Source organism: Tenrec ecaudatus, chromosome 1 (assembly GCF_050624435.1).
Source record: "Tenrec ecaudatus isolate mTenEca1 chromosome 1, mTenEca1.hap1, whole genome shotgun sequence".
Classification (NCBI taxonomy): Eukaryota; Metazoa; Chordata; class Mammalia; order Afrosoricida; family Tenrecidae; genus Tenrec; species Tenrec ecaudatus.
The window spans coordinates 263031719-263050470 of NC_134530.1; the positions used below are offsets into that span (position 1 = coordinate 263031719).

The window sequence follows — 18752 nt, forward strand, 5'->3', positions numbered from 1 at the left end:
TATATTCTTCATTAAAATTTACCCTTAAAGCTGTGGTGTGTTTCCTGTTGTTCAGTTAGAAGATGTATATTTTATATCTTGGATGTCTGTGTCCTTTCTTATTTCGGAGAAGTTTTATAGTGAAAACACTTATTTTTACAGGTTATAATCAACTCCTGTTATAATCAACTCCACAGGGTATCTAAAATCACATTGTAGAGCAATTTTACTTACTATATTGTTGGTTACCAGTCTCAGGCTTTCCATGTTACATGAATTGGAGTAAGTCAGCCCGATATTGGTGGGTTCTTTTGTAAGTAAATTTTTTAATGAAGAGCCTGAACTAAATCGAGTGCAGGATATCATGTACCCCTTTACCTCAAAAAAATTTTTGTTCAATCTTTTATGTATTAAATAAAATGCATTATTTACATGCTTGAAAGTGGAAAAATTTTTTGCTTATAGTTAGTATAGAATTTATCAAACTATAGAGTTTTAAAAAGCTTAGCATCCTTAACCATAAGAATAAATTGCTACATACTTAAACACCTTTGTTTTAAAAAAGAATCTGCATTAGTCATGTTCCACTGAGGATAGAAGAAAAAACCCTGCCTTGTTCTTGAGTGATGATTTTTAAAGTCCTTAGTCCCCATCTTATCAGAGGGTTACCTTTTTTTGCAGTCAGAAAAACTATCTGCTTTCTGCTTGTTTTCTAAGTAAGAAGGTAAAAAGGAATCCTGCTTAACGGATTAGAAGAGGATTTTTAAGGAATGAAGCTTGATCAACAAATACTAGCCACTAGTAATACAAAGATCAAAATACTGGGATCTTGTAGAGATTTATAGTCTGGTCATAGGAATACAGCTGTGAAGAGAGGAATCATTGGCCCATAAGGCTTGTGAGAGGCAGAGTTAGAACAGGTGGCCGTGAGAGTGCGGTGGACCAGAAAACCTTCTGTTTAGGGGTCTAGCCGCGGCTTCAAGGTAAGGCATTTTTGTTTCTAGGGTCAAGGAAGCATTTATAGTTATTTTGGTATTGTTGCTTATTGGAAAATTTTCAGTTAGCAGTAGGAACAACTCTTATTTATTAAAGTGTTAGACAAAATCTTGCATATATCTTAAGTTTTTGTTTTCACTTCTGAAGTTTTTAGTATTCATAAGAGGTTTTGTCTTCTAATCTCTGCCTTTACACAATTTAGGAAGTATTGAATTAAATGCTCTATTTTTCATTAAAGTGAACCATTGAACAGAAGCTATATATAGTTGCCATCTTTCCCAAAATTTAATTTCCCAGAAAGTTCTGGAAAACAACATAGTTTCTTCAGTAGGGAGTCCTTGTATGAAGTATTGCCTTAAATTGTTAACATGCCTCCTCAATGCTAAAATTTCTCTCAACTCAGGTGTACCATACCTTTCACGATGAGGTAGATGAGTATCGTCGACATTGGTGGCACTGCAATGGACCCTGTCAGTACAGAGCACCATATTATGGCTACGTAAAGCGTTCTGTTAACAGAGCCCCCTCTGCTCATGACTTTTGGTGGGCTGAGCACCAGAGTACTTGTGGAGGCACGTACATAAAAATCAAGGAGCCAGAGAACTATTCAAAAAAAGGCAAAGGAAAGATAAAACTAGAAGAGCACCTAGTATCATCAACCAACAGTAAAGGTACTTTGTTCTCTATTCTAACTTTCCCATGGCCATCGCTGCAGTGTGAAGACAGTATTGTACTTTAGAGAACTACTATTAAGGTACTTTTATGGATTGTTTTAGTGTTAAAGTTTTCAAGAGTAGACTTATAAAATCCTATTGTCTGAAACGATAGAAAAAATATACTTTGCTTTATGTAAAAATGAGAACGGGAAAAAGTATTTATTTTGATAATATTTCAGTTTGCTTTCTCTGTCTTGATTTTCACTGACTTGTGAGGAGACAGCATATATGACGATTGGAAAAATATAAGCAGTTGTGAAATAACAATGTCTGGAATGTAAGTCCTAACGGCCCCCCTACCTATCGATTGGAATCTGTCCAAGTGGCTTCTGCAGTTGATATATGTGATTTCACTTCGAGAAGAATGGGAAAAGTTATGACATATCTTTGCCAGTATTTCAGGGATTTATCTTCCTTATGAAGTTCAGAGTTAATTCCTTTTTTTGGAAGTATCAAGGTTACTGAAGTTGATACTTCTTCCATTGGGAACTTGTAAATTTACTGTGATAAAACCTAGGAACATAACCTATGTTTCCCAGATTTGAAATCGTAACTGAGTTCAGGAGCTACAACAATTTATGAGGGAAGAGAGTTTATTTTGTGAGTAGGAGAAAAGATAAGAATGTGGTGGCAGATTTTTCCCATCTGGAACTAAACTTAAAGGACACAGAGCAGTAAAATTTACTTTGCTATTGGTCTTTGGCCTGGTAAGATTTCTATCTCAATATAAGAAAATTTTAAAATATCCTTTATGTTCTCAGTATGCGAGCTCTGACTTCTGAAGATTGTTCTTCACCATTAATAGGCAACTATACTATAGATCTAAGAGTAAAATATTACCTGTTTCGGGGAAAGTCCATTTGTTTTAACATTTACTCCTTAGTTTCATATTTGTTAATGTATTAATGTTTTTCATATATAGGTTTTTTATTGTGCAAGACTAACCTATTGTGGGTAGGGATGAACACTTGAGTAGGTAACACAAAGTATGGTTTTATACTTTTGGTAATTAAGTGCTTACACACAAGAAGATTCCACCCCCCCAAGGAAAAAATAGGAAAAAAGCTCTGCTACGCGGAGCTTTCATAGTACCCATTTTTCCCACTAGGTGAGCATTTAGCAACTCGTTCTGAGTTAGTGCACCCAGTAGCATTGCCTAACAAGGTTCACTCTGGTCATAGTGAATTTTTTTGTAAAAGCAATTTCACTTAAACCTCGTTTTTTTGTGATGGCTGATTTAAGAAAACGGCGTGTAGCTGTGAAATTTTGTTCCCTTCTCAGGAAAAATGCTTCAGAAACTGTTGTGTTGAACACAGCTTACTAAGGACAGTGCTATGGGGAAAACTCAAGTGTATGAATGGTTTTCTCATTTCAAACAAGGGGAAATGCCCCAGCCTGTGTGATCAGGTGTCGATGGGAACAGGCATCAGAAGTTCAAAAATAAACAACTTCATCGAGGTGAAGAAAAAGGGTGACAAAGAGACCCGGAGCTCATTTGGGGCTAATTGGACATTCCAGCCTAGAGGGGCCACACAGAAGAGAAGATATATCCAGGGGGCAGTTTAGCTTTATTAAGTCCTTAATCCTTCCTTCCTCCCTCTATTATGATCTCAGTCCTACCTCGCAAATCCAGTTAGTATGCCATACTTAAACATCGGTATAGATGAGAGCTTTCAGTTTACAGAATTAAGGATAGACAAACCTTTCAGAAGCAGTAACAGGAGTAATGACTTTAGGAAGATAGGGGAAGTGGAGGGGGGAGTGATAGCAATGATGGTGGAATAAGTTCCCTCGAGGGGGCTGAATACCAGGATTGTAGGTGAAAGATAGAAGGGGCGGTGTAAGATACGTATGAGTAATAATACGTAATATGTTATGTATATATTAAGGGTTCACAAGGGTGACAGGGCAGGAGAGGGAGGGAAAAACATGGAACTGATGTCAAGGGCCTCAAGAAGAAAGATAATGTTTTGAAATTGTTGATGGCAATATCTGTATATATCCACTTAATATAACGGATGTTTGGACTGTTACATGTAAGAGCCCTCCCAGGAAAATGACTTAATATTAATAAATAACCTTTGAGGTCAACTTTATAAGAAAATTAAGAATTCATTTGAAAGGTTTCTCCAAGAATTGTGTGAACTAAATACATTTCTTATGCATTTTTTTTTAAAAAAAGGTGAAATGTTGATCGATGACAAACCCCATTCTAGATATCCATCAGCTTTCTGAATGGATGAAAATGTTGACAAAATTTGTGCACTTATGGTCGAAAACTTATGACAGACCATTGAAGTGATGGGGAAGTTATCTGGACTTAGAGTTTGGTTCATGGAATTTTAACGGGAATTTTGGGAATGGGAAGGGTTGCTGTGAAAGTTGGGCCTCAGCAATTTGACTGACCTGCAAAAAGAGCGTCAAGGTGTGGAAACACGCGTGCTTTGAAAGAACAGCTCTGAAGCAGCCCAGCCTTTTTTGCCCCCAAGGTATTGCTGGTGATGAGACATGGTGCAAAAATCAGTCAAGCCAATGGAAGATACTATCATCACCTCGTCCTCAAAAAGCTCAAATGAATTAAAAAATCAAGATGATTCTCATTTGCTTTTTTTGATGTGAGGATAGTGCATTTGCAGTTCGTTCCACCCAGTCAGACAGTTAATCAAGCTTTCTACTTAGAGGTTCTGAAAAGATTGGGTAACAGTGTGCAACTAAAAAAGCCTGAATTGTAGCAGACAGGCTTTATTATCACCACAATGCACCTGCTCAAATAACCATCTCAATGCGCCAGTTTTTTGGCAAAAAACTACATGCCTCGCTTGCCCCATGCACCTGACTGACCTCACCTTTCTTCATGTGTCATTTTTTGGGTTTCCACTAATTAAATGTAAGGACAGTGGTAGGGCAACTTGAGAAGAGGTGAAGAAAAAATGAGATAGGTGTTGTCAGCCATCCAAACAGATGAATTTGATAAATGTTTCCAAGAATGGAACTGCAGATTTGACAAGTTTTAAGTGTAATCGAGAGTGCTTTGAAGGTGATAAGGTGGTTTTGTAAAAAAAAAAATTTAAATACATAGCTTTGAAAAAATTTTTGAGTTTTTTGGGTACCCCTGGTACCCTCTCATTTGTGTGAGTGGCTGAAGCACATGAAAGGAGCTTCTTGGAATGTTCTATTTCTTCACCTAAGAAATAATTATAAGCAATAGTGTTATACAAAATCTTGCATTTATTTTAATATTAATAATTTTAGCTTCTGAAGCTTTTAAGATATTCGCATTAAATAGCTCCAAATTATGCGTTAGCTTTGCTGGTTTTAGACATGTATGTCTTATTTTAACAACAAACCTTTTAATGGTAATATGTATGAGAGTAAGTCAAAAAGATGCTTCCAATTCATACACTGAAGGGTTTATTCTAAACAAAACATATTTAAACGTGTTTTGTGATCAGTAGGTGTCTCCATCCAAGTTCTCTCAGCAATACTTTTAATCTCACTATAGTGCTTTCTTTTTTAAAAAGGATATTTTTAATGCCTTGGCGAAAAAGACTTGAGGTCAGGGATAATAAGCTTTCACAAAAATCAAGTGGACATCTTCCCAAATCATTGTAGCTTTGTAATGAGTTTACAGGAATTCTGCCCACTTCAGACAACTCTTTTTAGGTGAATCCAGTGTCTTAAAGGAGGTTGAGAGACCTAAAAGATGAGCCAAGAAAGGGAGGAGCATCAACCCTGATGAATGAAGAGGCTGGGTGAAGTTCAGAAATTAGTAGAAGCCCATGGAATTGCCATTGTTAGCGTCTGAAATCGGGATCTCACATGTTTGACATTTTCAATTTTAAGGAAACCTCTTGACCTCAGCAAGCTTTCATTTGAATGAGTACCAAAAGCATTGTGTGAAGATCAGCTATCTTGGAGAGTTCATCTTTCTATCGATCTTTTAAGCAAAATCGAAGCCAATGAAGATGGTTTTATGGAATGAATCAGAACTGGGGACAAGCCTTGCCTTTATCAATACACTCCAGAGAGAGCAGGGTCCAGTCAAAAGTGACTTTTCACAGTATCTGTTGGGCCAGTTAATTCAAGGCAGAGAGATCAGCTCAGAAGACTAGGGTGACTGTTGGTCTGGGTAGACTAGAGAAACAAATTCATTGACACTCATGTGTATAAGAAAGAGCTTTATATAGAGCCATTGTACATTAAGAAAGCAGCCCAGCCCAGTTCAGATCAAGTCCATAAGTCCGATATTAGCCCATATGTTCGATAGCAATCTATAAAATCCTCTTCAGACTCAGGAAACACATGCAATGATGCCGAATGCAAGAAGATCACAGGCCAGTGGGTGAGAGGTCTTGTGGATCCAGTGGTGTTGTACATATCTGAACACAGGCAGGGGTCTTCACATGGCTTCTCCAGCTCCGAGGCTCTGGCTGCCATCAATCTCTCTCCATATGGCTTGTCAGTGAGAATGCAGGGACTGAGTAGAGAGAGTCTCCCTCTCCAAGGAGGAATATCAGAGTTCCCATCCTCAGGAGAACATGCCCACACAGAGGCCTCATTAGCTGTGACTTGATTGATAGGCTAGACTCTACCCCTTCACTCTTAATCCTCTCAAATTGACAAGCGATTATAACTACCACAGTGACAGTTTTTTATTTTAGTATTCCCAAGGGATGATAGATTTTCTTAGAAGACATGAGACCATCATGGGGTTTATTAAAGGTTTGAAGAAGAAAATTAAACACTGTGTTAATGAGAAAAAGACCATGAAAGTTGGTCTGGCGCATATTTTGCATCATGATAATGAGCCTGCTCAGATTTCATGGGTATAGTAAGGACTCTCCTAGAAGAGTTTTCCTGGGAAACTTTGCCTCATCCACTCTATAGCCCAAGTCTTGCTCCTTCAGGCTTCTTTTTTCCCAAATTCAAAGAACATTGAAAAGAAATACAGTGAGGATGCCAAATTTATTCTGTGGCCTGCAGAATTATCCAGGGATGGGTTATAAAAATGGAAACACTAGGGATATGGCAAGGAACAATAACGTCACATTTTGGTATTTTTGTTTAGTAAAGGTTTCTATGGTTTTGTAGCATTACTTTTTGCTTATCTTCATGTTTTGGATTAAATTGTGACATTTCTTCTGTAGCTTATACATCATGTTTCATACTTTGTATTAAATAAGAAAAATTTCTTCATTAATTTTTAATCAAGGAAAAATCATCTTTTCTTATTTTTCAGATAAACCAAGCCGAGGAGAGACACAGTTACTGATTCCTTTTACTGGGAAAGGATATGTTCTAGGAGAAACGAGCAGTTCACTTTCACCTAGGAAGGTTATCACCTCACATGCCATTAATAAAACACAAGATCTTTTGAGTCAAGACTCTTCAGTAAATGCTCTAAGACCGAATTTTAAAATTGAGGCAAAATTTGATCAAAATAGTTTAAGTAAAAAACCTTTTGCTTCCAATGTTCTTAATCATCATCATCAAAATGTTTTAAGCAACTATTTTCCTAGAGTATCAGTTGCCAACCAAAAGGCTTTCAGAAGCGTGAATGGATCTCCAACAAAAAGCTTACCTGTTGGTAACATCTATAAAAACTCAGCCTCTTCTGGTTCTCAGAGAAGGGCTACATCTCCAAAGATATCTTCAAGAAATCCTTTAAAAGTAACGGAATCAACATCTCTTAATGCATCCCAGGAAGATGGTGGGTCTGATGATAAATTCCCAAATAAACGACCTAGGCTAGAAGACAGGACTGTTTTTGATAGGTTTTTTATTAAGAAAGAACAAATACAAAATGGTGGAAATGATTCAACGGGTAATTCCCATTCTACAACTTCAGCTCTGAATTCTAGCAGTTTATCTGGTCAGAACAAAATGGTTCATTGTCCAGTTTGTCAGAAAAAAGTTTTGGAGTCTAAAATTAATGAGCACTTGGACTGCTGCCTTGAAAGTGGTGAAAGCATTAAAATCGAAAGCTGAAAGCATCCTTGAACAACGTGTGGATCTCATACTACCTGAATTACTTCACTTGCTGTGTCAGCCAGTCAGGCAGTTCTGCTTAAAGTTTTAATTTTATATATGTCTCAGTGCGTGCTTAAAAATACCTTAAGGTGATGTATTCAGTCATATATGTTATAGCGCAGTTCTATAGGTATACATATTATAATTCTTACATATTTTGTTAATCTGTTAATCTTTTTATTTGTTCACTCACCTTAAAATACCATTTTAAAGAATTCTGTCAGGAATTTTTATCTATTTTTGTGTGTTACTAAAATTCACTCCCAGACTGAGATTAATTTTCAGAGTGTCAGACATATGGACCAAAACACAATCTACTAGTTTTAGCCTACTCAAGTATGTTAAAAAAGAAATTTTGGGGTTTTTGGGGGCAAAATCTTAATACATATATTTCCTTACTTAAATAATATTTTTTTTCACTTTGACTGGAAATGTGACATATATTTTAAGTTAGGTAGTTAAGGAGTATATAAAACAAGCAACTTACTTTTGAAATATTTCTAACAATTTTGTAGGCCAGATCTTAGATTAATTGGCTGTTGTTTCCAAATTTAGCAAGTTGGATGGTTAAAAGTACTCATAAGTAACTGATAAAACAAAGTTGCTTAGTTTTTATATAGCAGTAGGAAAATACTTGAAAAATTATATTAAACTAGAAACCATTATAAGCAAAGGAGTACTATTTATGATTTTTCAAACTATTTTTAATGTTCTTTTCTATATCAAAGTGTAAACATACTTTTCATCAATTTACCTTTTGTGTCATGGCTGTACTAGCATGTTAACATACATGTTTCCAAGATCTTCGTTTACAGGTTTCTCCTTTGCTTATTTTATTATAAGTTGGACACATCTCTCAAGTATAGAGTTTTACAGGTTTTTATATAGTGTTCACCAGCATAGCTACTGCCCAGGCAACAGAACATTTCCAGTCAAACTTTATAAAGTATCTGTGTATATTAGCAAGAGTCCATTTTTTCGTTGCTCTGTAGTCTTTATGTGAATTTACGATAATATGCAAGTTCTCAGTTCGGGGCTATTAAGAATAATACCATAAAGATCACAGTCTTGCCCTGTTTCTGGGTTGCCAACATTCATCTCTGTTGGCGATACACACGGGAGCGGGACTGCTAAGCCACTGGATGTGTGTACATTTAACTTGAGTAGATACTGCCAGTCTGCACTCCCAGCAGTGAGTGAGTGGAACTGCGTCCCAGCTACTGTACATTCTTACCAACACTTTGTCAGACCTTTCAAATTTTAGTCTGGTTGGTGTTCACAACTCTTGGTATTTCTTAAAAATGTTTAAAAATAGTATTTAATAAATATTTATAGATATATGGGTGCTCTATTATGTTGAATAAAAGCTGTTATACTTTTATGAAAGGATTATTTTAATGATCTCAAATTCAGTTCAACAAATGACGTGCAATTAAATTTTTTTTGAGCACATAACTGACCCAAATGATAAAAGGTTCTCGGTTCTGAAGAGAATCGTTCTAAAGAGACTTCACCTAATTGGGAAGAGCAAAAGCAGATTCATTTCGGTGTAGTTTGGTAAATGCTGTGCTACGCTTGTCACACTGTGCTGTGTGAAGGACATTTGGCATAGCCCAGGGCTGCGGGGAGTAGTCTGTGAGGGTGAGTCGAGTTAGTAGTCTGGTATCACAAAGTGGAAAAGGCTTTGCAAGGAGTAACACCAGAAAAAGGATGGAGCTAGATTAGCAAATTCTACTGGGGGGACTGTAAACTGTCCCAAGTGCCCAAGGACTAAAAGGGCAGAAGTAAAAAGCCTGCAAGAGGACAAATTTAACAAAGGAGTATAACAAGACGGCAGGAAGCATGTCTAGATCCAGTTTGTAGAGTGTTGACTATAAGCCATCTGTTCATTCAGGTGCAGGTGGTGTAGTGGGGCTTGGGCATGTTTTTAAACCTGTCAACATATTCATAAGGGAGTTGTTTTTTCCCCTCAAAGATCATGTGTCTAATTATTTTTTACAAAACAACTAGCACCTTCAAAGTATATGCCATTACACTTAAGATATTTGTCAAATCTGCTAGTCAGCTCTTGTAAACGTTTTTCATTCTCATCTGTTTGGATGGCTGACAGCACCTCCCTTGCTATTCACCTCTTCTATGTTGTCAAATCGCTGTCCTTTCATGTCCCTCTTCATTGTCAGAAACAGAAAATGTCACATGGAGCAGGTTCAGGTACCTAGGGCAAGAGAAGCATGCCTTTATTTTTTGCCAAAAGTTGGCACACTGCGATAGATGGCTGCATAAACAGGTGCGTTGTCATTGCACCGTCTGTCACAAATAGGCCTATTTTGTTGCAGTTACCCAGTCTTTTCAGAACCTCTAAATAGAAAGGTTGATTAACAGTCTGACCAGGTGGAACGAACTCCAAATGCACTTTAGACATTTTCATCCAGGAAGTTGAGGGATCTCCAGAACGAGGTTTGTCAGCTGACATTTCACTTTTTTGGAAGCAAGACAACCACCCATACACTTGGTTTTTTTGGTCAACATTTCATCTTTTTTGAAATGAGAAAACCACTTATGAACACTTGATTTTTTTCCCATAGTGCTGTCCTTGAAAGTTGTGTTCAACATCATGAGAGTTTCTGTAGCATTATTCCCACGTCCCCGAAGCATGACACAGTTTCACAGCTGCATGCTGTTCTCTTAAATCATCCATGACAAAAAATGAAGTTTGAGTGAAACTCCTTTTACCTAAAAAAAATTCACTATGACCAGAGAGAACCTTTCCAGACCATGCCACTGGGTGCACTGGGGAGTTGCCCGATGCTCACCTAGTGGGAAAAAATGTGTACTACAAAACTCCGCTCTGCCCTGCGCAGTTGTTTTGGGTACCGCCTTGTTCAGATGGGTTTTTTGTGTGGGCAGTAGAGATTGAATGAAGAGCATGGACAGAAAAGAGATTGAGAAATATTTAGTAAACTCAGCAATTGGTTTCAGGTTCTAGGAATTAATAGCTGGCAAGAACACTGAAATGTTAAATTTGGAATTAAATAGACCATGTACAAACTTATGCAAGGTATTATTAAAAACTGTTGCGCGCACACGTCTCAATTACAGGCAGTCCCTGGTTTAAACTAGTTTGGTTCCCAAACCTGCCTTTAAGTTGAATTTGTACGTAAGTTGGAAGTCTATTACGAACTTAGAGGTTTATCTTAGTATATAGTGGACCTTTCTGTGCATAATAAACATGGAAGAAATGGCTTTAGATACACAAAACCTATTTATACAATACAGTAATGTTTTGATATCAATTAGTGCATTTTATGACAAATCATTGTTATACTTTGAATGTATAATGTAATAGGTTTTAGGGATTATTGGTTCATAATTAAGGGTTTTACTTTTGTAGTTTAGCTCAGGGATTACCTGTAATACTGAAGGAAAACATTTTTAATTCCAGTTCAATCTTTAAATGCGATTGCCCTATTCCTCATTTATAGAGAAGTGGGGTGGGGAGAGAAGTAGACTAGTTTGTGAAACATTTTAAAGTATGTCTATACATTATCTAATAAAATTTACTTTTGAGTAGAATTTTCTGGTATTTTTACAGAATTCAGATGTATATATTAACTAGAAATTCTATGGTAGATGAAATAAAAACTTTCCATACTGTAACATTGTCTCAAATTCTTGAGATGAATTCCTGAAAGTCAATGGGATCTTAAATTGTTAATAAAATAGCTGTTACGTTTTCAGAAAACTAGTAGCTTGCATGGATTCTTAGTCTGTGGCAATATATTTCACTGGACTGTGGGAGTGGGGCAGAAACATTTTTGTAACATTAATTGACTAAGACCCCTGGTGTCATTGGGCTACTAAACTGCAAGTTTGAAACCACCACCTATGTCCTGGGAAAGAGTGGGCCCTTTCTACTGTTAAGGATTAGTCTCAGAAACTAGGGGGCAGGGCAGTTCTACCATGGCCTAGCATCAAATGGCATCAACCCCAGGGCAGTGAGGGAGGGAAATGAAATCAGAAAAGGATGAGATGGGGAGATTACTTCTGACTTACTTTTTCTAACAACCCATTAGAATGTTACGCTAGTTTTATATAAATACATCCTCACTTTTTTTAATGGAAAGTAAACGATTGCACGTTCTTAAGTGACCCTGGAACGACATCATGATGTCAAATTTTGTAGTATAGAAACCAACAGCTGCTTGATTTCCTCAGTCCTGGTCTTAAATGTACCAAAAGAGGACCGCTCATGTCTCCCTCAACACTAGGTGGTGCTCTGGTTAAACTTCACTGAAATCATAGGTAAGTCAATTGGATAAAAGAAACCTGCCAACTACTGGAAGGATAATTGCCGGTTTTGATTCATGCGAGGTTATGATCCAAGAAAGATCTTTGAGTGGGTAAAGCTGGCCCAAAAATATCTGCTTCACACCAGGACTGATACACATCACCTTAATCTCTCTGAAATTGTTTTCATATCACCTTTTACTCTTAAACACTAAAACGTGCCTTGGTTTTCTTTAAAAAACCATTGTGAATTGGATGTAGGTTACAGAGCAGATCATTAGCTGAGGAGCTGGTATTGGCTCTGTAAATGATTATGTAGTACAGGCGCTCACACAGTAGGTGGGGCTGCACAAACGGTGTGGCTGGGTCACTTGGGCAGTTGCCACCATCATTTAGGGCAATTTAAAAAATGCAACAAAAAAAATTAAGCATGTAGTCACAGCAGCAGGCGAAATGAATTTTAAAGGAAAGCAAGAGTAGGGAAAATGAAAAACCCAGGCACCTGGTCTGTAAGTAGGTCCTGCCAGCTCAAATAGTGGGGTGAGGTCAGGGTGCTTAGTCCCTGAATGAATTCAAACCCTGGGGGCAGGACGGCTGATTATGGAAGGACTGATCTGTCTACTGGCAACCAGGGACCCAGCACTGCATGTTCTGGTCTAACGGAAAGGTCACACACCCTCCGATGAGGGAGGTGGCGTGATATACCAGCCCGGGGTTTGTGAGTGTGGCTCTGTCATCAGGTGAACTGCCACATCTTTTTCTCATAGAGGTTGGTTAGCAGCTGAAGGCTGAATCACTGTGCAACTCAGATATCCCCAATTGGAGAATGGGATGTGGACAGAACCAGGTGTAGCAAATGCAACAGCTTCCTGCATCCAACACAGGTATCTGAAATCCTTACCTTCAAAGTAATATATAATGCAGGTATATAAGGTTACAGTCCAATACTTTATACTACTAAGTGCCTGTTACTGGTTTCTGTACTACGCTGTCATTATTTTATGAAATTTCCGTTTACAAATGTATAAATGTGCTTGACATAATGGATGGATGTATGAATTGTGATGAGAGTTGTACGAGCCCCCAATAAAATGATTATAATTTTTTCCGTGCTTATAAAGTTTGTTTCCACTTAAAAGCAGCAACATCTAATGTGTATCATGTGTTCCAATTACTGTTATTTCTGCTTTATTCCCTCCAAAAATATTACTATGAAGTGCATCATAGCTCCAGAATGCTTCAAAACCAGTGCTAGTGTTAGTATCAGCAAGAAGCAAAAAAAGTGTTAATATGGTAATAAAGGGTTATGAAGGTAGTGAATGCTATTGCTCACTATTTGGGAATGTCTGTCTGCTAAGAAACAGTGTTCATCCAATGTCCAAATAATATAATATCCTATTTCACAGAACATCCCCTGTAAAGTGATGTGACTGCACTCCTCTGAAGAATCGGCTTCAGTGTATTTTCAAGTTGGAAACAATTTAGACACATCATTTCCAGGTTAAGTCATTCCTTGTCAATTAAATGTATGAAAAACTGGATTTACAAGAAAGTGATCAAAGGTTTGTGAGGAGGGTGGGTGGGGGATTAAAAAAAGTGAAAGTGTTTTTGAATTTTATAATTTAGATTAACATGTCTATGTGAACACATGTATAAGTTATTTTCAGTGATTCAAAGATGGGCTCACACTTTCATTTGGTTGCATTCCTAACACACTATATAAATAGCTGCCTTTAGGGGCATTTTGTTGGTGGATCGTAACAAACTATAGATAGCCTTAAGAAGACTGGGAATTCCAGGACATTTAATTGTGCTCACAGGGAACCTGTACATGGACCCAAGAGGCAGTCGTGCAAAGAAAACAAGGGAATACCGCGCGGTTTAATCAGGAACGGCAGACATCCGGGTCGTGTTAGAGGTAACCATACTTAATTCAATCTGAATGCTGAGCAAATAATCAGGAGCTGCACTATATGGAGAAGGTGGCATCAAGATCGGGGAAGGCTTATTAACCTTCAATCTGCAGATGACACAACCTTGCTTGCTTAAAGTGAGGACTTGAAACACTTGCTGTTGAAGATCAAGGATTGCAGCCTTCAGTACGGATTACAACTCAATATAAAGGAAACCCAAATCCTCACAACTGAACCGACAGATAATATCATGATAAAGGAGACAATATTGAAGTTGTCAAGAACTTCATTGCTTGGATCCACAATCGGTGTTCGTAGCGGCAGCAATGAAAAGATTACATCGCATTGGGAAAACCTGCTGCACAAGACTTGGTTACAAGTGTTGAAAAGCAAGGATGTTACTGTGAGGACTTAGCCGAGCCTGACACAGCCAGGGTATTCTCCACTCCTCATATGCAATGTGGAAGTTGGGCAGTGGTTAAGGAAGCATCCATGCCTTTGAATTGTGCTAGCAAAGAACATTGAAAGTGCCATGGACTGCCAAGAGCACAACTCTGCCTTGGGACAAGTTCGGCCAGAATGCTCCTTTAAAGCATGGTGAGATGGTCTCACATACTTTGGAAATATTATCCAAATAGGCTATCATACTTGGTAAAATGGAGGGGTAGCAAAAAAGAGGAAGACCCTGGACAAGATATATGGACATGTGGCTTCAACTGTAGGTTTGAACATGACCATTTTGGAAGATTGCCCAGCAACAAGTGGTGTTTTCTTGTTGTATGTAGGGTGGCTGTGAGCTGGGACCAATTTGATAGAAGATCCACAAGAGGAGGAGAATCTAGCTCCTTCCCATTATGTCCCATCACAGCTATGTGTATATGTAGATTGTTCTCATTGCTACATAGTACTTCATTGCGTAAGTCATTCCACAAATCGTATTTTCTGCTCTCAATTACTCCATTGTGTACTCTGGGCTGCTTTCCTATCTATATTTTTAAACTGTTCCTTATATTTTCAGTCAAACCACTTTCTTCCTTGGGCACCTCATAGTTTAATCTTGAGATAAAATTTTATCTTTTTTAATATTTTGCCAATTTCTGTTCAGAAATATTTAGTGCTAATTTTTACATCTGTAAAGACCTCCTTTAAGGATTTTAATTCAGACCTAGATTTCTTCCTTATGATCGAGGGGAGCATTTTCATCAGCTTCACTGTCATTTTAAAATAGCTTTAATGGCTGTCCCCTGTTCATTTGGAAGGACTTTCTTTGCTCGGCACGCAGACAGTAGCTTGGTAGGGAGGAGTGAGAGCCTTGTGGGGCTCACTTGCTTTCTCAACCCAGGAATGCAGTCTTCTGGTGACACAGCAAAACACTGCTTCCTTAAAGATGTCCTTTGTGAGGTGGTTAACAGGTGGTGTCATAATGATTACAGGTTGGACTGCTAACTGAAAGGTCAGCAGTTTGAAATCACCAGTGCACCTGTGAGCGAAAGGCAAAGCTTTCCACTCCCATAGACTGGAAAGCCCACAGGGGCACTTCCACACTGGCCTAAGGCGCTTGTGAGTCAGAATTGACTCCGTGCAGTGAGCTGAGTTCAGAGTTCTGTCTTTTCTCCGGAAGGATCCTTTCTTTCACTTTACCATCCAGCCTCAGACATACCATCTCTCCCAGAAACGGTAACTTAAAGTATGAATACTGTATCTAGTAGAAAGAAATAGGCTATGTATTAAAATATATAGAAGCAAGAGTGCTCGAAAATTAAAATTATGATAGCATACATGTAGCAAACACTGTAGATTGTCCAAAGTTAAGCACAAAGCAAGTTGTAACTAAAAATTAAAATAGGATCAAAGCAGTAGGCCCACTGTCTGAGGTGACTTACTTACATCAGACAATTTCCCAGAACTGTAGGCCATGGATTCATAGTTTGAATGCCTAACATAGTAGTTGACATAGGTATAGCCCAAGGCGCATTGTAAACTAGCGAGCCTTAGAGTCAAAGAATATCCTAATGATCTAGAGAGAAGAAAAAAATTATAGATGTATAACAACCCCATGCACAATAGAATGAAAAGCATAAGAGAAAAACTATTAAAGAATTAAAATAGTGGTTCAGAGTTTTCAGCATCCACATTAGAAGGTGGGAGGCACTGACTTCAAAGTTAGAGGGCTTCAAAAAGTTTGTGGAAAAATTTAATTGTCTTTTAATTCTACTTTTACACAACATTTTTGAAGTCCCTTTGTACTAAAGGGAAAATATTTTCAAAGTAGAATTCTCTTTTCAGCCACGCTATCAACTGCGAAGGTAAAATAAAGACATTGATTCCAAGAAATTTATTACCCACACTTTGTGTTGCAGGAAGTATTGGAGGAAATACTGCCCCCCCCCCCCAAGATAAGGAAAATGATAAAGAGGAAGACATAGGACCCAGGAAACAGGCACTCCAACACAGAACATCATAAAGAGGATCCCCTTAACACTGGTGAGGTAGTGTTCAGGGCAGTCAGTGTGCCAGGCAAAAAGAGCAGAATAGAGATCAGAAAGTCAAAGGCAAATGAAAAACTCAAAGATTAACAAAGGGGAAAAGTATGTTATGAAAGAAAATAAAATTATAGTTTATGTCTCATCTATGAATTAGCATAGTCATAATAGGTCCAAATTATAACATAATTCTAATACCAGGCTATCAGGGGACAGGAGTGTGGTTGTGTATGTGTGGTAGGAAAGGTGGAGGAGAGCTGGAGGGCAACAGTCTCATCTTCCAACTGAAGAAATTCAACTATGTGGGACATAAATTAAGGGCATGATTATGACAATTGGGAATATCAGAACATTGTGCTCATGCAGAATCTATATAGACCAAGAGGCGGTCATTCAAACTGAGCAAGAGGATGCTACATGGTTAAAAATCAGGGAAGGTTGTCAGAGTTGTTTGGTGGTATAGTGGGTTGTGCATTGGGCTGCTAATGGTGAGGTTAGCAGTTCAAAACCATCAGTTTCCCCAAGAGAGAAAGATGAGGCTCTCTACTCCCATGAAGAGTTCCAGTCTCTGAAACCCACAAGGACAGTTCTACCCTGGCCTATAGGGTCACTATGAGTAAGACTCTGCTCAATGGCAGTGATTTTGATTTTATTTTAGTCTTTAGACTGAGAAATAATTGGAGAAGCTGGATTATATGAAGAACACTGCATCAGGATTGAAAGAAGTATTACTAACCACATACAATATGAAGATATTACAACCTGTGAAAAAGACCTGAAGCACGTACTGATGAAGATCAAAGGCTACAAGCTTAAATAATGGATTACATCTCACTATAAAACAAAAATCATCAAACCTAGCTAATAAGATCATGATAGAGATAAAAATTGAAGTCAAGGATTTTATTTTATTTGGAATCCATAATCAATCCATAATGGAAGCTACAGTCAGAAAATCAAAAGACATTATATTGGGCTAATTTGCTGTAAAAAATTTTGCTTTAAAGTTTAAAAAAAGTAAAGCTGTCACCTTGAAAACTAAGACTAAAGAACTGATGGCTGAATTGTGGTGCTGGAAAGGAAATTAAACACTGTTATAAAGAACCAACAAATCTGTGTTGGAAGTACAATTAGTATGTTCCTAAAAAGTGAGGATGCTGAGACTTTCCCTTGCCTACTTTGGACGTGTTAATGAAGAGGGAGGAATCCTTGGAGAAGTCCACAAGATTGGTTGAGTGGAAGGCCGGTGAAAAGAGGGAGACCGTCACAAGACCATTTGGCCCAGTGGCTACAGTAATGGGCACAGACATTGATTACTGAAGATGGTGCAGGGCTGGGCAGTGTTTGGTTGCACGGTCCCTTTGATTTGATGGCACCTAACAATACCCCTCCCCCCCAAAATCAAGTCTGGCAATATATTATTACCTCTATCTAATGAGGTTAAATACTCAAAGAACCATTTAAAGTTCAAATATATCTTCTCAGGAAAATAAGAGGCTTCAAAAAGCTTGTGGGAAAATTTCACTGTTTCAATTCCATTTCCCCACGAATTTTGTGCAGTGTTCTTATACTTCTTAACCATCCTTATCAAACAAATTGATTTACATGTAACTTTTATTCAAACAAAAATAGCTATGTGAATTTAATCAAGTATCCTGTTTTAATTATAAATGGAGATAAAATATGCTCTGCTTGCTTTGTATGTCTGATTTATAAAAAAGTGCTTTTGTGGTGCACTATAGGAATATAATCCGTTGTTGCATGCCAATTGCCCCTTTTCACATCAGAGAAGTGATATATAGTCAACATCTATGAATATTAAAGGGATTGTTAAAATCCAAGCATAAGGCCAGGATCCAGATACTGAGACCCAAACTCCGAGCTGACAGGTACACAGACCGTCCAGTTGCCCCCAGGATGTTGCTAAAGTTGTTGGAGATCTATGATTATTTTGTCTCTTTCCCTCGCTATCATTTACAAAAAATAACACCCAGTGAGTGCCCTAGGCAACACTAGAGATGGGTGGTAGAAGAGCACATTATCTGTTAAAAGGACCTAAGAAAGCTGATCATGTGATAAAGGATAGAAAACAAAACAGAAAATGCAACTGGAAATAACAATGATATGTTTTCAAGAACATTTAGACATCTTTTTAGATTTACAAGAAACTTGAAAGTTGTTTCATAATGAAAGTTTTTTCAAATTATATAACTTTAACTGTATGAGAGTCCTGAAATTCTTCTCCCACTTGGAATAAAGGTATGTGTTTTATAGTTGGTTAATGTGTTGAATATAAACAGCATCATGAAGCTTTGTCTTTAACCAGGATTTAATACGTATAGGCCACA

At 37.8% G+C, this 18752-nt stretch overlaps 1 protein-coding gene across 1 annotated transcript in view; it reads left to right on the top strand.

Moving 5' to 3' along the window:
- Window positions 1-13096, top strand: part of SPRTN (SprT-like N-terminal domain) — a 33996-nt gene extending 20900 nt beyond the window's left edge. The window contains exons 4-5 of the mRNA XM_075532049.1: window positions 1379-1646; window positions 6931-13096. Coding sequence (XP_075388164.1) covers window positions 1379-1646; window positions 6931-7679 — 1017 coding nt within the window. The 3' untranslated portion in view covers window positions 7680-13096. The remainder of the gene's footprint in view (window positions 1-1378; window positions 1647-6930) is intronic.
- The last annotated feature ends 5656 nt before the right edge of the window (window positions 13097-18752 follow it).